General features: G+C 40.7%; 1 protein-coding gene across 5 annotated transcripts in view; it reads right to left on the bottom strand.

The window, feature by feature from the left end:
• The window catches only part of IGF1 (insulin like growth factor 1), a 74130-nt gene extending 65260 nt beyond the window's left edge, over positions 1 to 8870 (bottom strand). The window contains exons 1-2 of one of the 5 annotated variants that reach the window (XM_054574619.1): positions 8525 to 8870; positions 3918 to 4074 (exon numbers count right to left, since the gene is read on the bottom strand). In XM_054574619.1, the coding sequence (XP_054430594.1) occupies positions 3918 to 4074; positions 8525 to 8587 (220 nt within the window). In that variant the 5' untranslated portion in view covers positions 8588 to 8870. Of the gene's footprint in view, positions 1 to 3917; positions 4075 to 6690; positions 6798 to 8524 lie in introns of those variants that run through there. The other 4 variants (XM_054574621.1, XM_054574622.1, XM_054574620.1 and 1 more) reach the window with 4 other exon arrangements.
• Between the last annotated feature and the right edge of the window lie 17376 nt (positions 8871 to 26246).

Below are 26246 nucleotides of genomic sequence, written 5' to 3'. Positions count from 1 at the left end.
GTTTTATAAAAGCTATAAATCTGGAATAGCCGAAAGGGTATCCAACTTTCTTTTCTAATTGATTTACTTCTTCTTTTTCCCAGACTGCCTAGGTAAAGCATACACAGTTTATTTAAGGGATTGTTTATAGACTCTTAAAACTATAAAAGACCCCAGAAATTCGCTTTCTTTTGGTTGCTTTTAATTGAAACCATCCGAGATGGTTGGTTGTCCATCAATTTTTAAAGTATCTCCAAGGAGAGAAATTCCACAAGCCCTTAAAGTGTATGTTAAAATAGTTAATGGCTGTCAAAAAATTATATCTGTAGTAACTTTAATGTCTCCTGTTTCACTTGGAGCTCTTTTCCTCTTGCAGTTTCACACAAAACGAGGTTATAACAAGCCACCCTCTGTGAGAGCTCCATCAATCTGGTAAGATAATAGCTAGCTCTTTCCCAATGTACCACCTCCATTAAGCCACCATTTTTCTCACAGGACGATGAGCACACAAGACTGGTTGATATGCTCTCTTACTGTGATGCATAGGGAAGAATCAGTAATTAGCTCTTCATTGGAACTTTCATTTCAGAAAATGTCTGGGGAAGCTGCATTAATTATAGAGGAAGCGTTTCACTTATGCTGGGAAGATGTTCACAAAAAAGATCATCTAGACGGTTGCTTTCCACTGTGCTGTAGTGGAACTTGGGCTTGTAGAGAAATATGAGCTCATTCACAAGACTGGGTTGATCTATACAAAATCAGCATGACAGAAAATTTTATTCAGTTGTGTTTCTAATAAGGTTTTAAAAAAACTTTCCTTGTTATACATTCTGGCCCAACAAAAAAGATAGATATGGAGGCAATTTTCTTTTAGATGTTTGCATTTCAAAGTAAAATTGATACTGCTTTCCAGTATTAAAAAAAAAATCCATACTTTCAAAATGGAATTTCAAGCAGCTTAAAATAAAAGGCACAGCCACAATAAAACTTTGAAAATAAGGGTAAAAATATAAGAAGAGTCCATTGACAAGAGATAGAGGTGGAGAAGACCATTTTGCTCTAATAAGTATTTCAAAGACTGTAAATGCTTAGAGCTGACTTCTCCACACACAATAAATCTCATGGGACAAAGAGGAAACTCAATAAAATTGGTTGACAACAGTTGATGCCTGGAAGAATGATTGGCTCAGACACAAAACAGACCATCAGTGTAGCTTGGGGGATAACTAGAATGTAGTCTCTACGTTTGTTAGTATATAGGATAGTCATTAAAAAAAGTTTTCTCAAATAACTGGGTAAATATGTAGTGAAAAGAATTGTCCCAATACTTGACAAACCTAATTCTTGATGGTGTCGAAGACCAAGAACCCAAACAAGTAATTCCATTTCATTCAATTGGGTTCAATTGGATTCAATTCAATCCTGTCAGTTCAACAATCAAATAGGAGCCACTACTACAGAAGCCAGGCATTGAGGTACAAGGATTTAATGGTAAATAAATATAGCTCTTGGCATCAAGAAGCCCATTTAGAGTATAAATCCTGGTTAGCTGTTTTCAAATATGGGACAAAATATTCAGGAAAAGCATAAATGACTATAATCTAATCTCCCATGATTATTTTTCTCTTATTACACTTGATAATACTTATGTGCATTTTTTGAAACCTCCCAATTAGCAACTATTCTGTGAATTCCTTGAAGGCAAAGCCTATCTCTCTCACTCATTTCTAGGCATCTTATCAATGACTAGTATAATGTCTTACATAAAGCAGATTCTCCATCGATGTTTTGAATTAAAGAATTCAAAGGGGCTAACTTCTTCTCTTCGGCAAACAGGATCGTCTAGTTGACTAGAAAGTTAACAAGAACACTTTTGTGCATAAGGCTCTGTGTCAGGGAAAGGATTTACATAAGTCATGGAATTATATACTACAACATTTATGAAATATAGACTCTCAATGACAATAGTGATGATAATACACAATTGATAAAATCCCTTCCTCTCCAAATTCATATTCTAAACATCAAGAGTTGCCTTTTTCAGTGTAAAAGCACTTACTTAAATTTGATCATTGTGGTAACAGAATAAAAGAATCCTTTCAGTGCCTTGAAGTTGGTTTCCATCATAATTGTCCAGTATTCTTGTGTCAGTGTGAACATACATAGGTATCATATGGGACCAAATCATTCTTACCATTCTCACTTTTCACAATCTAAAGCAAACATTGTAGACATGGAAGGACCCAGTTTCCATGCACTGTGCATGGAAATCCTGGAGCATATCACATTGAACAAGACAGTTCAGCCTGGCACATAACAGAAGAAAGACACTTGTGGGCTTAGCAATCACCTAGTGAACTGGATCAAAGGAAACTGCACAGATGGATTATCAAGGCAGAAAGAAACCTTCTTGGGCATAATAAATGAGGACTACTTGTTCATTTTTTTCATGTGGATCAGTTGCAGCACAGTTGAGATTAATGACAACCCTCTGTCGAGTGATGTTGATGTGACATATTTGCCTTCCGTGAAACAAGTCTGCTGTTTGGAAAGAACCCACCTGATGAACTGATTCATCTGCGCTGCAACCAAGAACTGGATAGAATCACTTTATTGCCAGAAAAATAGATGAATTAGCTCAATTAAAATATTGGCAGGAAACAGAGTGGGAATTTGCCCATTCAAATAGCAGAAAGCACATCTCGTTCTCTGTCACTAGTGTTTAAATGTTATTTAAATGTTATTTGTAGCCAAATCTATGATATGTACACACAATCAACCCTCCTTTTAGTCTCTTCCTTCCTATCCCCCCACCCATCCCAGACCAATATACATGGACCCTTATCCCAGTGCCCTCCTCTATCCTCCCACCTCACCTCCACCCTCCATGGGAAGAAGATGAGAGACTTGAAATGTGTGAGTCATGCCAGGAGCTATTCAAAACTTAGTGGGTAACTGAGGTCCTAAGCCGTGTACACTTGAGTGATATGAATCTCTAAGAATGATTCATGTTCGCTGAGGACCTGAGCATCAGTGTCCTGGAACTCTCCAAAATTCCAAAGAATTACAGGGAATGAGCATCTGGCTTTAAATTTCACTGCTCTGTAATGTACAATGAGAGAGATGCTTCTGAGGTAGATCCTAGTTTAAGTGACGAGTTCCCTCAGGCAGCACTGACATTTGTTTGTGTTTATTATTTGCAAGCGTTGACTTGGCTGGCTACTTTTTATTGACTGTCGACTTTTTAATCATCTGAGGCCTCCTTGTGGGATAAATAACCCCACACTTGTCAGAAACCCTTCTCCAGATGGAGATACCACTGGAGAGCCTCAGCAAAGGGTGACGTCAAAGGAAAGCAATAACAAAAAACCAAGGTCGGTTTACATGGAGGGCAAATTAACCTGGCATTTCTGTTTGCATTTAAGAGAGTGTCTGTGTATTTGCAAACGTGCCTTTGAGGGAATTCACTTTCTGTCTGTTCCTGGTGAGTTTGTATAGCATGGAGACATCTGGGATATGCCCCCTTAATTCTTTTTCCAAGTCCCCCTTACTATTTTACTCCAAATTACCTAGCACTTCAAACAGGTCTACATGTTTCCATATGTTTATATGTGCACACACAGGTCTCGAGAACAAAAACCTCAATCCCCCAGGGTCCCTTCGTCCCCCTCTCTTTTACTGAAGGAACGGAATACTGAGGGTAGAGCCTAACAGTTGCCGGAGAGCTCATCAGGAATTCGCTAAAGGACAAACTGCAAAGGAGGAAAATTCCATCCTAAATCTCCAAAACCTGTCCCAGCCCCACTGAAACACTAGGCTTCCCTTAAGGTGAGGAATCTCAGGCTGAGGATGGCTGCCAGCCACGGGCAGTCGTTCAGTTATTCACACACTCCCTGCGGTTGTAAATCCACAGAGCTCTGAGAGGGAGGGCTACTTACTGAAATAAAAGCCCCTGTCTCCACACACGAACTGAAGAGCGTCCACCAGCTCAGCCCCGCAGAGTGTCTCCGGTCCAGCTGTGGCAGAGCTGGTGAAGGTGAGCAAGCACAGGGCCAGGTAGAAGAGATGCGAGGAGGACATGATGTGCACCTTGACCTGCCGAGGAAACAGAAGGAGGGTCATGTTTCCTCCTCGGCCCTTGCAAGGGGGTGGAGGTTGGGCACGGTGCATTGACCCCTACATTCCATCACTGTCATGGGTCAGAAGCACCCTGCGCGGAAGTGTGATCGCGTGCCTGAGAGACCCCAGGGTAGCCTGGACCGAGCACATCCTGCCATCAAAAGACTGGGGTTTAATCCCCTTGCTACTGTAGAACCTTGGAGAAGTCCTCCCTGAACCCCTTCTTTATGGGCTCCTCTCTTTTGAATGATCAGAGTTTAAATTGTGCTCAGTCCAGATTTGGTGTCAAATAGGTTTGATTAACTTAAATTCTTTAAAGATTGGTCATCCATGGATGGCATAGGCATTCATTATTGATCAGAATATTAAATTAACCAGAACATCCTTCCCTAGCTGCTAATTAAAGAGAATTTACTATGGCTAAAAAAGGACTTGTTGAAATACTATAGATTGTTATAGAATTTTTCTTTTTTTCACTGAACATGAAAGAGAGAAAGACCGAGAGCCAGATATTTCTTACCTGGGGGATATCAGAAGTTAAGACAACCACAAGTAGAGGTAAAAAAAAAACCCAACAAAAAAACAAAACCCAAAACAGGAAAAATGTGAGGATTTAGGAATGAAAGTGGCTCATGCTAAGTAGACCCTACTCTTTCTGTGTTCTATAGCTCTTTGTGTCAAGCTCAATACCATATCAACACGTGTGTGGAGTACCTTCCATGAACGGGGCACTGGGCTCAAAACCTACAAAAGCTCTTTTTTTTTTTTTTTTTAAGTCACAGGAATTCTGACTTCATCTCTTGGAGGGACTTATATGATACTGAATCCATTTTATAGCAAAATATACAGAGGGACCCCTGGTTGGCTTGCCTTAGCCGGTGACAGACAGCCAAGTGGCGGCCCTGCCAGAGGCAGAATTCCTGGGGCTCACATCCCCATCCTCACTCGAAGTAGCAGAAACAAGACTAAGGTGATCATTAAGTTTTTCCATATTGCCACTTGTGCCACAAAGATGTGGTTTCTTCCAGGAAGGCTAACTAACGTGAGTAGCTTCCCCTTTCTTAGATGCACCTCCTTTCAGCAACATTGGAAGAGTCACTCAGGAGAGGGTAAGTGAGGGATCCTATCAATGGGTCATGGAGTTAGGCTGGAAGCTATCATGATTTAAAAAAAAAAAAAAAAAAAAAAAAAAAAGCCCTTTTTTTAACCTTCCCAGTGGAGGCAGGTCCATTCAACCCCATCACTTTTGGAGAAACCGACTCAGTCATTGATTTTCTACCATCTCCTTGCTTTCCATGAACTCTCAACATTATGGCTCTACATCAGTGGCAAAATGTACCCCACTCATCCTTTTAATTAAGGTTTTCATGTTTGTGGCCAGAACTGCAGCCCAGCAATTGGGGAAAAACCCCTAAACTCCTGACTCTTGTTAAACAATTGACCACAAAAAAGCATCCTCTATTTGCAAATCATCATAAGTAATGGACATAATAGAGAAGAGGAGGTAAAAACACAATCGAACATTTCTTCCATTTTCTCACTAGAACCCTATTGGAGTCCTATGGAAATCTTCCACCCCAACAAAGCCCAAACCACTGAGACTGCTAGAAACATATCATCATCCAATCCTCATATTCCTTAGTTATAAAATCATCGGTGGGGGGATTCCCCTTCAATATTTCCAGTGGAAACCTCAGCAAAACCAACCTAACTGGACTTTATGGCCCTTCTCAAAGGAGCAACTTGTAATTGATCTTACAGAACATACCCCACACTTTGGCAATGGGCCAGCTCTAGAATGCATCCTATGCTACTAATCTGATTGCTCCACGCCTCCCTTCTTTGCTGAATTTATGGTAATGCTCAAGGCCAAGCACCTGCGATTGTACTTGCCTTCAAGATCTTCAGTTCTCAGGAAATCCAGGGGAACAGGCACTCAACTTATAGCCTTAGTGAATTGAGAACATCATTAGATGTCAAAACTCTATTATTAACAGTTATTTCTGGTATAACACATTTAAACCCGGCAATACATATAAATCTCTAGCATTTAAGAATTTAAGATTTTTGTTACAGATTTTTCTCTTCCTCTCTCTCTGTTGCAGAGTTATGCTGTCAGATAAATATCAGCACTTATAGTTCTAGGACAAGAACTGACAAGATAGAACCTCTAGTGCATTTTCCTTTAGTTCACAAAACAGTTCAGTATACCCTCAGAGACCCAGAGAATTTATCACATTATGTTCCCAAAAAGAAAACAATAATGAACTTGTTTAGGAGTTAAAAGTTTGAAACAAGTGGCTCCATATGTTCATCATTTCCTTGGCCTTTTGTTTTGCCAAACACAAAAGAAACAAAGAGAGAGAAAGGAAAGATATGACAGAGAGAAAGGAAGGAAGAACCAGAAAGAGAAGAGAAAAAGAGGGGAAAAAATCAGAGCACTCTTTCTCAAAAATCCCTTACAAATCCAAAATTTAAAAGACCTTTCTTTTTTATCTTAAATAAATGGAATATCAATTGATTCCAGATGTCTGGGCTACAATGAAAATGCCCCGCAAGGTTTGAGGGCAATAGTCATAAGAAAATACTCACTGTAGGTGTAACCATTTTTGTTTGTTCCAGATCTTTTACAGCAGGTCAGGGTGGGTATTATGAGGCTGATGTGAATGGAAAACTGAGGACTTAAAAACATGTGCTGCTTTGTGGGTGGGGTTTGTGAAAGCATCTAGTTACATTTGGACACCCAGGCAGGTATGCTATGAGTCTGGGTAAACTGCCTTTTGTCCATTCAAACAATGAACAAATTGCACGGCTGGGATTTGAGTCAATCTTTTCCCTTCAATCAAGCCACCGAGTCTCACTATACAAATGCCGATTGCAGCTCCCCAAAGAGTGACCCAGGCTCCAGTCCTGTCCCTTGCCCTCTTCTCTCTGACTCAAACACTTGGAAACTATCTTGCGACTCAGAGTACAATCAGTCAGCTTGTGAGTCCTGCCTCTGGACAGGACACCTTTACTCCCTGAATTACGTTTGCAAGACCACTCACCTCCCTCAAACCACTTCCTGCTCAAAGAGCAGGAAAAAGTAACAACTTATTGCTAGCTCTGCTTCTGAAAAGTTCAGCATACACAGCATGGAAAGTTCATTTGGAGACAGTTTTCCAAACTTGTAATTAAGGCAGACATAACACTCCACTGCCTCTTTTATGATCATCTGAGCCGGGAGACAAATCCCCCAGCAGGCAGACCACACAGTATATGCGGAGAGTGACTTGAATTCTTTTAAAAGCAAGGGAGCCAGCCTGCGTTCTGGCATCTCAAGGGCAGCAGAACCTCAGGTGTCTGACGGGGATGGACCCTTCACTCCTAAGCCACTTACTCAGAAAAGTCCTGGTAGTAGACTATTTAAAAGTAGCAAATGAATGCTGTGCTAAGGGGCAGGGACATTTTATGAATTGAGACCTCAGGCAATTCCATCAGGGACCAGTGACAGTGGCTTAAAAGTGCTTGCAAATTGGAAAAACGCAAGTCTTGAAGGATATAATTTTGCTGAGAATGGAAACTTGAACGAGGGCCAGGGATTGGAAACGAGAAGTCGGTGCGTTGACAGTGGCAGCCGAACTCACCTAAAGAGACTTCACAGCCCCGAGTGTGGAATCAGAGTTTGACAACACAGAAAACCCAGGTCCAAGCTTTGCCTGTGAAAGTCCTCTTTAAACCAGAAAACTTGGACAAGCGGTGGCTAGAAATTTTCCGCTTTCCATATACAGTATGCATTTGTTTAAATTATATGAATATGCAAGGTCAGCAAGAGTTGTCAAGTGCTTTTTCGGAAGAGCAAATTAAACTTCACTCTAACTTTGACTCCCTGGGCAGAAGTGCAGGGAGTTCCGGGACCTTAGCTCCAAAGATCATATTTAAAAGCTTTAACACCATTTAAAATGTAACTCTTTGTATGTGGCATGCTTTGCAATAAAAGTCCTACCAAGTTACACACACACATACCTACATATATACACACACACACACTCACACACACATACAAGAACAAGGTCTTAAAATTAAACATCTGCACCTGCAAAAAAAAAAAAATTTCCTAAGTCCATATCCACGCTCTATAGCCCTTCACCATAGACAGGATTTAAAGGGATCTTCTGTAATGATACCACTGAATCTCTGCAGAAGTGGAGGATTTAGCATAAGTACCTTGCGATAGTTTCTACTCATACATATGTCTGTGCAAAGGCATCCATCTCCCGGAGCTATTTTTTCAGATCCCACAGAATTGCATATTCAGCAATTTATAAATAACTCCCAGTTCCGAAACAATGAAAATTCTAAAGTGAATAACATTTCTAGGCAGAAGCAAACAGTACACAATTTAAAGAAAATTCCCCAATGACTTCAAAGAGTAAGAAATATTTACCTTCAAGAAATCACAAAAGCAGCACTTAAATAATTGGGTTGGAAGACTGCTGATTTTTTCCATTGCTTCTGAAGTGCAAAGTCTGGAAATGAATTGGTTAGCAGGAATAATGAGGCAAAAAGAAATCCAGAGAGATGGGAGATGTTGAGAGCAATGTCACATTTCAATTTTGAGGACTTTATTCCATTGCGCAGGCTCTATCTGCTCTGAATTTAGCAGTGACAGTGAGATTTAGCAAACAGAAGAGGGATTTAGAGAAAATCCTCACATTTATCTACAAAACACAGACACTGTAGACAGGAAACAGCTGGGGGAACATTTGCCTTCTCTCTCTCTCCCTCTTCTGGCAAAGTTATCGAGTAAGGACTTTTTTGGGCATGGTGACAAATAACATCATACCTTTGCATTTTAAAACTAGAGCACAGAAGCATTTTTTTCCCTTAAAAGAATGTGTGTTAGTGACAGGGTGAGCAGATATTAAAAATATTGATGCTGCCATAGAAAATGAAGATCAGCTTTCTGATTAACTTTCTCCTGGGCATGAAGACACACACGTCTGTTAATACACCTTATCAATATTCAAGGAAGCGACATGGGGGATGGGCGAGCAATTTTAAATTCTCGAGCAAATGCAAAATTAAAAAAAAGAAAAAAAGAAGAAGTGAGGACCACCCCAAGCAAAGCCTACGATTTTAACCCTGAAGTGACTGGGGGAAACTAGATTGGAAAACAGCACTGGTGTGACCCCTTGTCCTACCTGCCAAGTGAGGGGAGTGATCTCATTTCCTAGAACCTAGAAAAGGGGCAGGCAGCGTTGCAATTGGCTCCCTTTAGGACGACACCGTTTCGTGCTTTTTGCCTGCGATGGGGCAAAGATTTTGCTGAGCTGTAAAGCCAACTGAAAAAATAAAATCTTTTTCTTCCTTCCTCTACTAGGCTGCCTGTCACCTCCCCAGGGAAAGGGCACCTGAGAGGCCAACTATTTTCCCATTGTCATATTTTTCTGCATAACTCGAAACTTGGGGGGTGTGTGTGTGTGTGTGTGTGTGTGTGTGTGTGTGTGTGTTTTCTTTCTCCAGTGTTTGTGTATTCTAAATAACACCAGCTGGCTAGCAATACCCTCTCAAGGGTTATGATGTCATTCAAATCCCTCAACTGGACGAGTGGCCGGCAACATGTTCCAAGCCAGCTGTTTTGCTATTTATAATGTACACTTGCCTTTGCCATTGAGAATCAACTTCTGATCTCTTGTTGATACAGTGCGTGGCAATTTCTCTTTGGTTTTGCGAGGTAGGAGGTAAGAGTGGATTATAGACTTCCTCTGGGTGCCTATCCAGGCATGGTTTCCCAGGGTTGGTGGAAATAACCTGGATCTTGCATTTGTCTCTCATGATTCTCAGGGGACACGATGATACTGAGACACCAACTGAAAACGGAAGATGCTGGAAACCTTAGTGTGGACCTTTTTGTTGTCCTATGGATAAAAAGTTGTTTGCAGGCATGAGTGCCCTCAAAGGAAAACCTGGGTGGCTTTAGAAGGGGGTTTGGTTTGGTCAAGTCTTCTGTGTGGTTAATAATTTGAGGCAAGGGTTACCTTCCAGAAGGAAAAGTTTGAAATTCTCTGGACTTATGCTGTTTCCAATTCAAATTCAGTATCATTTAGTGAGTGCCTACTATGTGCCCAGCTACATGCATCATGGTCAAAGCCCTGCAGGGTTTTCAGCTGAGTGGCAGAGACAAAGAGGAAATGTCATTGTCATGTGGTGGATATCTGCTCTTTTAAAAATGTGAACAGTGCACACAGTGGGGGAGTGACAAATTCTCTGGAAAGACAGAGAAGTGAAAACCTTTTGAAAATCCAGAATGGGCAGAAGGGATGCATCATGAGAGGCTTTGGGTACAAAGTGGGGAAGTGTCAGTGGATACAAACATGCGTTATCAAGAGATGGCCAGGTAGCCACCTGCAGATGTGTGGGCGATTCCTGTACTTAAAGAACAATGTACAAATTCCTTTAATGAGCTCCCCTTCATGCATTTATGACTCGATTTACCAGAAATCTCTTTACCAGAAAGTCCATCCCTCCCTTGTAGACTTTGATGCTGTAGATTGTATAACCAAAGAGCTGCACCTGTCTCCCAGGTAGAAAGAATTGCCATTTCCATGTGCACAGGCTCAGGTACCGCTTGGAGTCTTGTCACTGAACGTCTTAGTCCATCACCCGGCACCTACTCAGGTGAAGGCCAGGACTCTCCCGGTTGCAGTTTTAGCATATTTTAATTGTTCCGAGATGTCCTAGAAGCTCACTGCATTTCTCCAAGGCTGGACCTCCCAGCATGCCTTGGGCAACTGTGTCACGGAAAGGCTGCTATAGGAGACGGAACACATACCACTCCATCGGACTCTGTGCTCCTGTAATATCAACACACTGACTCACAGGCTCTTGGTTTTATAACCCCAATTACCCTTAAAGGATAATTGAGTTTTAATTTATGTCCCAGTTTTTATGTCACAATCAAAGAAAACTGAAATTTCAGTGAGTCGTAATTATCATCAGCTGTGCTGTGGAAACACTCCAATGTGAGCTCTCAGTTTCCAATAGGAAAAGCAATTTCCTGGAGTGATTATTGTATATTTCAATGTGGGGAATGGTCTATATTTCTGCATAGGGTGAGCCAGCCCCAGAACAGAGAAATAATTTCCTAAAGAAATGGCCATTTTCTTTGTTAATTCCAGAGTCAACATGAAAGGGAAAGGGCAGTAAATGTGCCACATGACTACCTTTTAATGACTGAGTGCTGTACCTGTTTAGGAGAAAAAGAAATGAATGCACCTATTAATAGAGAGTCTGAGATGGTAGTAAATCTAATCCCCGGGAAGTTCACGTCATGGAGTCCCACTGGAGAGAAACCTATGTATGGGGTCCTTCTAAAATGACTGAAGGATGGTGTTGTCTCCTGTCTGGGACAATCTGACAGTTAGACATGGGAATTGTGTACCACCAAAATAGCTAACGGCTAGAGTATGCTCATCATGAACATACTCGAAGAACATCCACTCCTGGAAACCCAGAGATTCACAGTTTCACCTTTTGCATGTGTAATGCTGATAGGATATAAGTAACTCTACCCTGAAGCCTACTTCTTGAGCAGCATATTTGCATACAGCTGCAGCCTCAGAAGACTTCTGACACCTTTGAAAAAGAAAGAAAGAAAGAAAGAAAGAAAGAAAGAAAGAAAGAAAGAAAGAAAGAAAGAAAGAAAGAAAAACAGTTGTTTATCACCTTACAGGGTAGGCTGACTGAGGTACGCAGAAAGAGGCAGGCAAAGCCCAGTCCCCCCTCTTTCTGCTTAAGCCGTGTTCCCCATCTTCCCTGTGCCAACTGCAGAGGAGCTGATCCAAAAGCTAATTTCATATCCATGTGCAATAGGGCATATTTACAATTTATTTTATTAATGTTTTTGCTGACTCCCAAAAAAAGCTCAAAATGGATATTTGGAGGTAGGAGGACTTTGGAACCAAATAAAGGGTGAGGTCTAAGGTTCTAGGGCCACCCACCAGGCAAAGAACTTGGGGAAACTATTGGACGTGTGTCCTGGATCATGGTTTGTGGGGAGGGTTGGTTTGGGAGTGTATTCTCCAAGGTTTGAGATCAAGAGCTTGTCAATTCAGAATGTAAAACTCAGAGGAAAAGGCCGGACCTCAAAAATACAACATTCTGCTGAACAAGGGGACTAATGTCGGCTCCAAAAGATCTGCTCAGAAGGAGCTCTGTTATTCCTCAGAAAGATCCTGTGTAGCTCAAAGGAGCTGCTTTAAATCCTTAGAGGAGCTTTTTCCCCACAGCTAGGGAAAACAGTAATAGGGAGTAGAAATCCTCTCACTAAAGAAATCAATGCTTTCTTTTCAACATCAAACTTGGATCTTATTTCTTCTAAAATGTCAAAAGGGCAAATGCTGAAAGCAGTCAGAAGCAAAACTGCTGTGGTTTTGGGAGCAAAAGAATCCTTCGTAATGGCAGGCGAGGAGTCACTGCATGGGGCGACGATGGCTTCGTGGACTGAGAGAACCAGAGGGCTCACCACAAGGGCCCCAAGTAGAATAAAATGTGGGGAAAGGAGACACCAGCTCCAAACTTCAGGGGCAGTACCCACAAACGCGCTTTCTTTTGGAATCAAAAAAATGTGCGCGCCCTCTAGTGGGCTGTGGGGAAACTGCCACCGCAAGCTTAACCGTTGTTTGGCGTTAGGGAGCAGTGGGCGTTTTGAAAAGCTCTGGATTCAAATATACTTTAAGCTGCCCTCATCTTTAGTTTTAGGAATCCTTTTAAAATAATTCAGCTAGGTATTTAATAACCATAGATTTAAAAAGGTGTAAGGGGTTAAGGGGAGAGAGAAAGATAAACTTCATGAAGGCAGATATATCTTCTTCATGGCTGTGCTTCCCCATGTTTATACCCCTGGTGTGGGCTCAAAACATTGGGTTAATTGAATGAAAGTTAGGAAAATTAACGATTTTAAAGGTAAAATATTTAACATTAAAAAAACTCTCTGAGATTTGTATGACCAACTCCCTCATTTTATAAGTGAAAGTGAAGGGGTGGGCAGGGAGGGTAGATAGGTAAGGACGTTTTTAAAAAAAAATTTTGATTGTATTTTTTCCATTACCATTTATCCCCCTTATACCCTCCTTCACCCCCACAATCACCACACCGTTGTCTGCGTCCATGAGCCCTTTTTCCTTGTTGCTTAGCTCCTCCGCCCCTGACACAGCCGGCCCCCCCAACCCCACCCAGAGCTGCCTGCCTGCTCTCCATCTATGAGTCTGTCTCTGTTTTGCTTGTGAGTTCAGTTCATTAGATTCCACATACAAGTGAATTCAGAGAAAAGGGACTTTTAATAAAACAAATTCATGTGCTCATGAATGGATCCTAAATTCAGTTTCCCTGTGTGTTCAGCGTTCTTTCTACTACATCAGTGTTCAAAATGTGCATGAAAACTCTGATGGACAAAGGCGTGGCATCTAAAAATCACCTCAGTGTGGAAGTGGTTCTATTTTCAGTTATCTTTTCATTCTGAGTTTACCAAGAAGAAAGTCTCAGTTTGGGGCTAGCCAGTGTTAAGTGCCTAGCACTGCCTAACCTTCCTTTTTAACAACAAACTAACCAACCAAACCAGCTGATCTTAAGCCCAAGTGTTTACAGGGATCCCACCCAGAATTTAATAACAGTGTTTTGTTTTTAAGAATACCTTTTGTTTAGGACAAGTGATGCTGTTTTTGAAATAGACACTTTGAAACAGCTTTAAAATATATTTGTCTTAAAAATTAATTTAAGAAAACAAATTTTAGAGTAAATAAATAATATTCCAAGTGGCAGAAAGTTATGAAAAATGTATATAATTACTGTTTGAATGTCTGGTGTTTGGGATTACTGCAGTATAAGATGTCTTGCATAAAGGAAAAAGAAATAACCACAAAAAAAGCAAAGATACTGGATACAAAAAATGCCACCATATGTATGTGTTACTTATGTCTTTTGATAATATAGAGACCTTGTAGGTTCACACTCATTTTTTTTTTTTATTCCAGGCTTCATAGAGTTTGGAGATGTTGAAAAAGCCTTGGTAGAGTGAATAACACTTGAGTTAAGTCTTGAGGCATGAGTTTACCTCCAAGGTGGACAAGAACATAAAGGCTATTCCAGGCAGAAGGAATAGCATGGACAAAATTATATAGGAATGAGAAGGTTCTCAGTGTTGGGGTGATGTGGGAGCTGAAGCTGTATCCACACTCTCAGACGCCTGCACTGTGGAAGCCCTTTGTTCTCGTTTTCCATCAGTAGACTTTACATAGCTGCAAGGCTGGAAAACAGTCTTAGTTCCCTCACGATTCCCCTGTGTACAAAGCTTTGTATGTAACTAAATCTGTGATTAAGTCTGGGAATGGCATAGTGGCTCAGGGTAAATATGTAACAACAGCCCCAGGTTACATTATAACCTAGGTCAATCTAAGCAGTCCTGGGTAAGAAGAACAGAGGTGCCAATGGTCTAGCCAGAGATTCCATTTTGAAAGATTTAATTGTAGTCTTTATACTTTGGTAAGTAGGTTTTAATGGAAAAACAAAATCATTGTGCTTGATAAGGGTTGAGGCAAAAAGGTCTTGTTTCTGGTAAACTCTGAACTTCCTAGAAAACCTTGTTCGTCAGAACATTCCACTCTCTATGTGGGGCCAATTAAGGAACTTACGTTGTGCTCTCTGAGAGCAGGGCATATAACCTTCAACTTCAATTCTTTACTTAAAAGTGGCTGCCCTCTGGCCTATGTGGATCAGTTGGTTAGAGCGTCATCTCATAAGCTGGAAGGTCACCAGTTCCATTCCTAGTCAGGGCACGTACTTAGGTTGTGGATTTGGCCCTTGGTGTGGGCACGTAGGAGAGGCAACCAACTGATGTTTCTTTCTCACATTGATGTTTCTCATCCTCTCCCTCTTGCTCTCCCTTTCCCCTCTCTTTAAAATCAATAAGCATGTCCTCAGGTGAGGATCTAAAAAAAAAAAAAAGAAGAAGGTAGCTGCTGGGAACATTTCAGACTTCTTGGTAGGGTTCCCCGCATAAATAGAAGTTTAAGTAATCAGTTGAAGAGAAGATACAGAATTTAGGGGGGGGCCCTTGCAATGATCCATCAGGTAAGCACATACTCTTGGAGACTGTACCTTATCCTCCATCCAGCACAGACCCATGAGCATGGAGCAAAGGTGTTCCAGGTACACTTTGCAGACGCTGAGATAAATCTACAGCACACTTTGCTCCTTTGCACAGCTTGGTGAAGGTGTCAGCTTCTTTCAGAATTCAATATAAGTATTTAAACCCATTTGCAGTAGTCAGGGTTCTCCAGAGAAACAGAACTCACCAGGTCAATATCTGTCATCTATCTATCTATCTATCTATCTAATCTATTACTTATCAATTTATCTTAAGGAATTGATTCATGTGATTGTGAAGGCTTAGCAAGTTCAAAATCTACAGGGTAGGTTGAAGGGTCAGGGAAAAATTACAGTTTGAGTCCAAGGGTCATCTGCTGGCAAAATTCCCTCTTCTTTTGGGGAGGCCTGTCCTGTTCTGAATATTAAGGCCTTCAACTGGTAGGGCAAGGCCCATCCATTTTATGGAGAGTAATCTGCTTTACTCAAGGTTTATTGATTTAAAGGTTAACCTTGTCCAAAAGATACTTTGCCAGAGCATCTAGAATGTTGACCAATATAATTAACCGTCACCCTGGTGGTTCTCAAAAAGTGCACTCTCTGGTCCTCTCTCACTAAAACTGAGCGATAATAATAGTCTTTCACCCAGTTGCAGAAAAGAAAGCTCAAGTTAATAGATTGCATTTCCCAATACTAAGATTTCCTCCCATACATTTTTCTTAAACTTTTGGCTCCTGCACTTACTGTTCTCTGATCTCTGCCAAAAAAAGTCACAGGACACTTGCCTTGATTATGCCATTAATAATTTACAAAGATGCTGCTCACTGATGACAAGAAAATAAAGTGTTTCATATTTTCCCACCACCAAGGGGAACGAACGTGTGTATAATGCACACACGCACACGTTTATAGAACTCAAACACATGCACACAATCATACACATAAACATCTGTGCTTAGTTTCTCTCGCCATTCAAAGTACTCCCTTCTTCTGGAGGCTTCCTCTTGCTGATGTTCACCATGGCTTCTTTATAACCTGTTCTTTATAACCATGGCTTCTATATAACCTAGTTATATCCCTATAACTAGGGATATAACAACATATCCCTAGTCCCAGCATAGTTCTTCATTTCTAATAGGTTTTCAACAAATGTTTGTTAGTTAATAATGATAATAACCATTAGCATTTTTGAGTATCAATTATATTTAATTCTTCATTTCATATTATTTTAATTATCTCTCTTAATTCTCACATACCTCAAGGAAATAGATACTTTACTCCCACTTTCATTTCAAAGTGCGTGATTCAGTTCTTGGAATATGCTAGATGCTCAAAAATATTTGTTGAGTGAATAAAGAGAAAATCGAGCTGAAAGAGGTTAAATGATTTGCCTAATGTTCCATAGCTAGTAAATTACAGAGCCAGGATTTAAATTCAGGTTGATCTAATACACAACACTAAGTGGTTTACATACTTTTAGTAGATGAATGATCTGTTTCAATATTTTGTGGTATAACCCCTATGTGCTTCACAGTTCAATGCTGTACTTCCATTGGTGCAACATAAAAGAGTGATTAATTCTAAACATCAGTTTAGAATAATTGTAATAGCCATTTCCAAAATAGCCAGTCTGCAAAGTCCAGAGATGAACACTTAGGATGGAGCCTGGTTATAGCCATGTTTGGAGCATTTTAGAGGAAACTAAAGATGAAAGATTAGGTGTGCTGGTCCTCATTCCCACCACTTCCAGCCTGAGCAGTGGCCTCAGAATACGTAGAGAAGTAAACGAGTTTTTTTCACTATATGAATTTGCCTCTAATAAGACAAAACAAACAACCAAAGCTGCAGCAATAGACAAGCAATCTCCAGAAGCAGGAGGTGCAAGAGTCCAAGTTAGAAGCTCAGGCAAAGCCTACCTTAGCCAGGAAGCCACTTGTACCCTTCCAGTTGCAGTAGAAACCAAGGACAGGTTTTCTGGAGTATAGTTTTACTAGAGCTTTAGATGTAGGCCTCTGCAATGAAGCAAGTCATGCTGTCAAACAGCTATCTACTGAATCCCACTCTGATGTGGATAGACTTTGTTCTGACAAGACATAAGGACTGAAACATGTACCACTTAATGATAATTTCTGCTCTACCCTTTGGAGTACTGGAGGCTAGGGCAAACTCATTCTTTGATGTCTGTATTTTCTAAGGTTAGGGAAGCCTCTGCAGGTTGTTGTGTGATAGATAACCCAGGCGATCTCTGTCAACCTGCCTTAGAATCAGTGCAGCTTATGGCTTCTCAGAAAGCTGTTGCTTTTCTTATCAGGCCATTTCCAAATGGAGCTCATGATAAACGGTTCCTAAAGGCTTGCTGAACTTCCTACCATTCAAGGTAGGATGGTTTGACCCAATTATGTGCTTACTGATTAGTGTTTTGGCTTTGGCTACCAGTTATTCTTTGTGTTGTTTTTTACTCCCCTTTCTTTCCCCTCTTTCCCTGGCTAATGAATACTAGCTGAACTTGTTCTCTTTAATCAACTGCTCTCTGGCTTTACATCCCTGATTCTTCACAAGGAAAATGGTGACTTAAGATTTGGATCTTGCTGGGGCTTGAGCACTGCCAATCCAACTGGCAGGCTCCTTCCCAGCTTGGGTTCCCATCAAGGTAGCAATCCCACATCCTGGACTGGCTAGCTGCTCTGCAAGGTGCCAAGGTTGTTAAACTTACTCCATCGCTTTGGAAAGCAAGAGACCTCCAGAGGCAATTGTAGCATTTGTAAAGTTTGGAGAGAGGCTGGGGCTGCTAAGTGAGGGCATCTGTTTTTCCCAGGAGGCTATCTAGGCATGTCTTCCAACATCTGGACTTTTCCAACCCACTCATTTTTGTGGCTAAGGCAGATAAAGCAAGTGTCATGAAACCACGGATAGTTTACCATGAGTTGCCTTTGTGGACAGCCTCGGCAGGGCAAAGGACCCCTGCGATCCAAGCCTTACCAACTCTAGGCCCCAAACACAAAACAGGCAAGACAGAAAACCCAAAGCTCCCGGGGAATGAAATCTCTTCAGCAGGAGAGAGGAACCAAGAACAGACGCTAAGTGTAATCAGGAACAACCAGACAATAGCAATTGTCAGCACTTAGCCCCAGTGGTGACAAATTTGCATTTTTGCAGTTTATAAATAACAACTCCACAGGACCTTTACCGAGCCCTTTTGAAAAATTTCAGCAGCAGCCGTGTTCCACAAATGCCAAACGAGGGGCTGTGGGATCCGACAGAGGAGGGATTTTCTGTGTGACGCAAAAGCCGCTTCTGAAACGCAGGACTGGAAGGTGCATCTCATCCGCTGGGGCCCTCCCACCACCCACACTAAGGCCGGGGTCACCCCAAACTAGAGAAAACTTTGTTTTCTTGGAACAACTGAACTACGCTGCCTGAAAAATAAGTTTACACAGCTCAGCGTCAAGCAATTCGGGTGAAGTCCAGAAAATGGGCAGGAAATGCCAGGGCTGGGCTGACACGGGTGCCTTGACGACAGCATCGCTCTGAGTGGGACTGTTATTTGCTTTCTCCAGTAAATATCATGTGGCAAAATCATGCCTTATACAAACAAGCTGAAGTGTGTGATGTACCCATGTTAACACGTTTTTATAGTCCTGGAAGAACGCAACGCGAGTGGGTCTCTCAGTCATCCTGTAAAGAAGCCGAGTATACATTCCAGATGTTCGTTACGTCCCAAGCGCTCGCCGGGGGTGGAGGGGAGGTTTTCTCCCTGCCCAGGAAGTCTGATTCTAGTCCTTGAGACAGACACACACTTGAAATCGGATATGGTCGGAATTATAACGCGAAATCCTATAGTTGCAGTTAAGTAAGTGTATGTGTGCAAAACCAAGCAAACATGTAAAAAGCAGGGGGAAGAAGGCAAGAGCAAAAGAAAAGAGAGAGCAAGCAAAGGCAATGCTTGAGGACCTTGCACTGAGGGCTTTCCCAGTTGAGCTTGATTTCTACTGTCAAACTGAGCCTTCACGGGAAAGGGCGAAGGGCATGAAAAATACGGAAAGGCAGATGTGGAGCAGATCGACCGCACCGCTGAGCAACTGACCTTTGCAAAATCACGTGATTCGGCGTTCTCCATGATCCACAAAAAAGATGCTTTTATTTGTTGTGCTGCTTACATTTTAAAATGTCCTCCAAAAGGAATTAATTCTAAGCCCCTTCTAATGAGCCCTGTCATGAGAAAGATATTAGACTTTAAAAAAGTATTTAGACATTTTAGACTGTAGATGCCTGCTTCACACTGTTCTTTATCCTGGAGGGCAATGTATTGAATCGCACCAACTTTTTGTTGACGTTATTATGGAATCAGTATAACTCCTGATGCCCTTTACAATTCAGCCTGAACTAATTTTTGCAAACAAATATAACCTCATATTATATAACTTCATCTGTTCCTCTGGTCAAAATTGGATGACTGACTATACTCCAGACATGCTTTGCCCTGTTTGTACCTTTAGCTTCTGCTAAAGTATTTTCACCCTTACCTCAACCCCAGCCCTTTTGGCTGAAAATTTCGGCAGATTTTTTAATTCCTCAGACTCCCTGCCAGCTCTTTCAAGCCCCTCTCCCTGCACCAGCTACAGCGATGCCTTGTCTTTGTGAACTCTCCTGTTGCCTTGTTCATGCCTTCTCCCCTTGTATACATTTATGTATGCACATAGACATTTATTCGTATATTTATTTATTCCTTTGCTTAAAATAGTTATTGAACATAACAGGCAACATGCTAAGAACTGGAAATACAACCTATATTCTTCTTCGTGTATTCTTCTGCCCAGCACCTGGGTTAATTGATGGTGGCACTGACCCACTTTGAAAAGAGGCCTAGAAACACAGAGAGAAAATGTGCTCTGGGCAGTAACTGTGGGCTTTAACTAAACAACATGAAACCAAAGTAATTTTTTTTTTTTTTTAATGCAGGTAGCGAATAAGCTAGACTTAAGGGATGGTAGATAATTTAACATTGAAATAAGATTAGAAATATAAGAATCTAGAAGTAGTTCTCAAAAAAATTGACATGTAAAAATAACCTGTTATAGTAATCATGGTTTAAAGAAGCAATAATAAAAAACTAAAATCTCAAGTTGCCTCAAACCTCTTAGCTGGCAGAAGCAGCTTAGTACTAAAAGCTGAATCAAATGTTCTCATTTGAAATTGTACTTTCTATAAATTGAAAACATAGAGGTAGGAAACAAATATCCAAATGTTCTTGAAAAATGAGCAAGCAAATGGATTAAGAATAAATCTCAGTTAACTCATCTAAATGCTACAGATAAAGATTTTACTTCATTTGCCATGAGCCAGATAAGGTTTCACCAGGCCTGCCTGGAGACATTACAATGAACACAAGGAAGTCCTCTAAGGAGAACTCTGTAGTCTAAAGTCTGCACAGAACAGACAGCGCTCTAGTGTGGATATTTGTATCTCAGCTGATGCCCTCCCAACCATGACCTCCAAGCCAAAATCTCTAAGCCAAAAAACCCAAGAAGCTCTCAATCAACCTTCTTGAACCACATTCTTTTTTTGTGTTGGCGTCAGCCCTGTGAGCTCTGCCACACCAGGTCAGTTTCTAGAGAGGTGGCATATGGTTTTAATGGAATGCAGTGAGTATTCATGAAACCTCTGCTGTGTGTCCAGTTCCTTTGGTAGGCACTGCCGGGCCACAAAGAAATACAAGACATGATCTGTGACCTTGAGGAGCTTGCTATCTAGTTTAAGAGACACTAAACACATAAAAAATTAGAGAACGTATAGCTATCAAGTGTTAAATTGAATACATGATCAACTTCTAAGTTGTGTGATTATTGTTATGTGTTTATTGCTGCGGTGGGCAGAGGGGGAAGAGCAGGCCCTTCCCTGGCAGCAATAAACTCCATTGCCCTTGTCTGTTCATTCACCTTCTCTTGTAGACGGCTGTTTCGGATCATCTCCCTCAAGTTCTCTACCACCTACACTACCATCTTCATTTTTAGCTGAAGACCTTACTTTCAGTTTCATCAAAAAGTTAGAAGCAGTCATAAGAAACTTTCTACAAGCTCCTCCCACAATACCCAACTATCCATCATTTATTTTTGGTCACAACATGTATGGTTTTCTTTCCTATTAGCAAACATAAAGGTCTATATTCCTAGTTGAGGCCAACTGCCACTTACATCTCCTCTTGTCTATCCGAGACCTTACTCCAGAAATTCTTTTCCTCTTTACTGTGCCATTCTCGTCAGTGCATGAGTAAGCTGGCCCTCCTTCCATCTTGAGTTTCCTTCCCCATGGAGCTTCCACCTCACTCCTCTCCTTCCTTTTGCTATAAGCATTATTTTGTTTTAATTTTTAATTTTAAAAATATTATTTTTATGGGGACAGGGGTGATCATAGTTTATCACTGCTAAGGATTTCTAAAGGTCTGATTGCAACAGGAAAAAAAAGGAAGGACCTCTTAAAAATTTGCAAAAAGAAAAAAATTGGGATAAAAGTAAGGACTTGTGTATTGTAATGTGACTTCATAGCCAATAGTCAAGCAAGTGGATGAATATCCCCAGGCCTCAATTTCTTTATGCACCTCTGATTTCTTAGAGTAAATGAATATTTGGAACACAAATCATTGGCAAATAAGGCACTGCTACTTATGTAACTGAATCTCAACCATGATAATTTTGGTCTACTGGCAGAGAATGATTTCATCTGTCTTATAGAACCATATCAAAATTGTGTTAGATGTAGGTGAATACTTATTTGAGAAAAATCGTGGTAAATCAGAAACTTCAATAGACAAAGCTCAACTGGTAACTTGCCAAGACAGTTTCTAAAAACAGTCAATCTGTAGACTTCTAGATAAAGAACATTAACAACTTGATAAAAACATACCGACCTTCAGCTTCAAAGAAAAGTCAGCCAGCGTCATCTTTTCATGTTACCTCTGAGTACTTGGAATCTGAGACGGAAAATATAGAATACTATGACCACCTTTTCCCTTCATGATCACACCTTATTACGTGAATTACCTAGAAGAAACTACGTACATAAATGCAAACTTAACATTTAAAAGAAATACTATGCATATTTCGCTGAGGGTAAACAGGCAGGGGCAAAGAAAAAACATTATCTGCTACCGGTGCTTGATGTATCATGTTTCAAGACAAGAATCAGAAATACAGCATTGATAGAGACATGGAATTTTAGAATTGGAAGGGGCCTTAGAAGCCATCTCAGGTCCAACTGCCTATTCATTTGATACCTCACTGAAATGGAGAAAGGGAGAACTGATGAGGGATAATGTACAAAATAATGAGGTACAGTGATCCCAGCTGGGCAAGAGAACAAGAAGGAGGAAATGTGTATTTTTGTTACATAGGTTCACAAATGTGGTACTTGGTAGAAGAGACAAATGATAAACAGGGTGGCATCTTGGATACATTGATAGACACCTGTCTGGGAAAAGCAGTTCCTCTAGATTTATGTGCCTCTTTAAAAAAAGGAAGTTTAGAAATAGATTTTGGAGTGGGTGAACCAAGCTTAAAAATGGTCCAGGTCGGGGAATAGAAGCATCATGTTGGAAAGAGTAAATAATTGTCCCTCAAAATCAAAGTTGCATAAGTTGAGGCAAGACCTGGGTTTAAATCCCAGAAGAGTTAATAGTTTTATGGTCTACGGCAAGTTATTCACTCTCTCTGAGCTTTCCTACCTACAATCCCAGGTTGAGGCAGGCTGAGACTTAAAGCTCAGCAATTTCAATGACTGCTTGAATGACTTTGAGCAAGTTTCCCATTCTTTGGGAAACTACTTACCTATAAAATTGGGATGTCAATACCTACCTCACAGATTGAGCACTCAAAAAGTACTAATAGAGCAGATGTTATAAGTATGAGGATGTTTGTATATATTTAGCATAAACCACTATCTTATAAAGTTCTTTAATTTGGCAACTCTTGTATTATCAGCATACAGAGTTTTCTGATGGTTTGTCTTTGACTGGAAAACTGGGTCAAGGTCAAGGTGACCTGTTTCAGAATGAATTTGGGTATCCAAAAATTTTATTTAAATAACCCAGCTAACGTGTAACTGCAGATCCCTTACCATGTAAACTATCACTTACAATAAAATTTACTATCCCTGTCATTAATCCACAGTGAGCACTAAATCTAAAAAAGTTAACTACCCCAGAGAATTTCAGATTCTGGAGATGATGGAGTCCTCTTCCTTGCTTAAGACTTTCTGATTTTTGCTCTTTCTTCCCTAAGTTACTCTTCTTCCAATTCCTTTAGAGTACAACCCATCAGAATATGCCACTTTTTCTCCCGTTTTCTTGCTGTTACCAATTGGCTTCTCAGTCATTCCCCTTCATTTGCTGAAGATTTGTTATCTGGATTTTGCCTTTCTTTCTACCATTGTTCTTGTCACCATTCTTGAGGACTTCAGCATCTATGTGGACAAATTATCTGACAACATGTTCTCTGAAGTACTTGATCTATTTGCATCCAATTACCTGTTCTTCCACTCCATCTTAGCTCCCACCTCCTATACTCATATTCTAGACATTGCTAGATAAACGATCTCCAGCCCAGTTAGCTCAGTTGGCAGACTATTAGACTTTTAATCCTAGGGTCCAGGGTTTAGATCCCTGTTTGGGCGTCTGTGGCTTTTAACCTTTACTTAGGTCACCAAATCCTATCACATGAAAATCCCAATGCTGAAGTGTGCTTCTGCTATAAATTAATTTGAACTCATTTTTCATTGATTTCAGAAGATGCTATATATACATGTTGTCAGGGGATAAAAGAGGAAGAATTAACCTCCAAAATGTTCATTTCAATTATCCAATGCCCTGCATACCATCTTCTCTCTGTCCAGCTCCCTTCTAGTGCTCTTCCTGAGTGAGAAAGAGAGTGAGGTCAAATCCTGATGACATTATTTAAGATCCAGGATCTAGACAAACATCTTACATGAGCCAAAATATCCCATCTTTTGTTTTACTTAACTCAATATTGCTTAAGTTAAATCACATTTTCTACCATTTATAACCTAGAGTTATTACTAATACAGGTTGTAAACTGAAGTGCTGTAAATAGATGACATCACATGGAAAAGATAGTATGAGAATAGAGCACTCGGAATAACCATAATTAGGGGAGAATGGAGGAAGGAAACTAAAAGAAACAACTTAATATGTAAAAGAAGAGCCAGCAATATGTAGTGCACAGAAAACAAATAAAGAAAGAATTTCAAAAAGGAAGAAGAGAGGTTAGGAGTATTGAACTGAAATTTGGACTGTCATCAGAATCACTGAGAGGGCCTGCTAAAACATGGGTTGCTGAGCCCCATCCCAGAGTTTATAATTCAGTAAGAAGTCATGTAGACCTAAGAATTTAAGCCTCTAAGAAGTTCCTTCCCTCCCCTTCCCTTCCCTTCCCTTCCCTTCCCTTCCCTCCCCTCCCCTCCCCTTCTCTCTCTCTCATCTAGGGACCACATTTGAGAACCATTGCTATAGAGATTTTGGATAAGGTGAGGTTTGAAAAAGTTTTTTTGGATTTGAAAATGTGGGAAAAGAAAACAGTATCTGTGCTGTGGTGGGTAGAAGAAGATGCAGAAAGTTAGGAATGACTGGGAGATGAAGTGGAGGCAGTGAGAAGAGACAATTTTTTCAAGGAGCTAAATATTCAAACAAATGAAAGAGGGAGCCAGCTAGAGCAAGTGACAGGAAAAGCCTTTTTATTTAAAGATGGGAGAGATTCAGGCATGTTTATTGGCTGATAACAAAGGGCTGCAATGATGCCTTGAGAAGGTGAAGATACAGGAGGTCAGCCCTGGAATAATGAGGTGGAGGGGACCAGAGGAAATAAATGAGGTCCTTGGGCAGAAAGGCCAGCAACTAAGAGCAGGGGATGAAGGCAGATGTGGAGAGGTTTGAGGATGGAGAAGCCCATGTTTGGATTGCTGGGTTTTTTCTTTAAAGTAGAAAGGAGGTTGATGTGCTTAGAGGAAGGAAGAAAATAAAAGAACAAGGCACTTAAAGAGCAAGGAGAAAGTTAGAAACAGCTGCTGAGAAGAATGGGAGAAAGTTGACCATAAACAATTGCAAGTTTTATTCAAAGCATCAAGGGCCCATGTGGTTGAAGTTCATGATTACAGAACGGAGGGACTTTTTCCCAGCAAAGTTTGGCAGTTCTGGTTGAGGAGCAGAGAAGGCAGACTGTGGCATCTATCCAGGATAGGAGTAAATTTCCTTCTTGTTCTTTTAAAAACAATAATACCTCCATTAATTAGTGCTCTGGGAATAAAGCTCTTTACTATGAAAACAGGCAGCCTGAAAAACAAAAACATGTCCATAAATCATGAAAGCAGACCATTTGTAGCCTTATGACAATATTGCTGAGTACAGTTTCTTTTTGTTCTGGCCCAGACCTTTGTCTAGATCAACATGTCAAATCTCTGAAGAATATCTTCTGTCCCAGTCCCCTTGACCTACTTCAAAGGTCTGACATCTCTGATCTCTTCAATCCCATCCTTAGCAAACCTGGGAAGGATTTGATAACCAGTCTAGTTGCTGCTGATTAGATTATTGGAATCTCTCTCTCACGTGCTGCTTTAGTCAAGGTGATGCATTTAACATGCTTTGTTCTAACTGTGGACTTAGCTTTCTTAGAAGTAGTATAGGTGTCAACTTAATGGAGGGAGAGTGCAGGTAAAGGAGACAGGTTGATCTCCAGTGCTCAGTATTGTATCCAGGGGCTGCACGTGGCCTGACACATAGAAAATACTCAACAAGTATCTACTGGATGAATGTGAAGGAATGAACAAAAGAATAAATAGACAATAAAACTGACAGTGAGTTGAGGATGGGTGACAGACATTGTTGATTAATTGGCACCTTTGGACATTAACCTGGAGACAAAGATTTGAGGACAAGTAGTTTATGTGAGAGGTGATCCCATGAGGCACTGGGAAGAGAGTGGAGAAGTGAGAAAAGACAAAGAAGGGAACCCATCAAAAGG

The sequence above is a fragment of the Pteronotus mesoamericanus genome, unplaced genomic scaffold (genome assembly GCF_021234165.1).
Source record: "Pteronotus mesoamericanus isolate MK-2021 breed Mesoamerican mustached bat unplaced genomic scaffold, CSHL_Meso_final contig_263, whole genome shotgun sequence".
Lineage (NCBI taxonomy): Eukaryota > Metazoa > Chordata > Mammalia > Chiroptera > Mormoopidae > Pteronotus > Pteronotus mesoamericanus.
The sequence above is the reverse complement of the archived record's forward strand: the minus strand, read 5'-3'. Positions and strand labels throughout refer to the sequence as shown.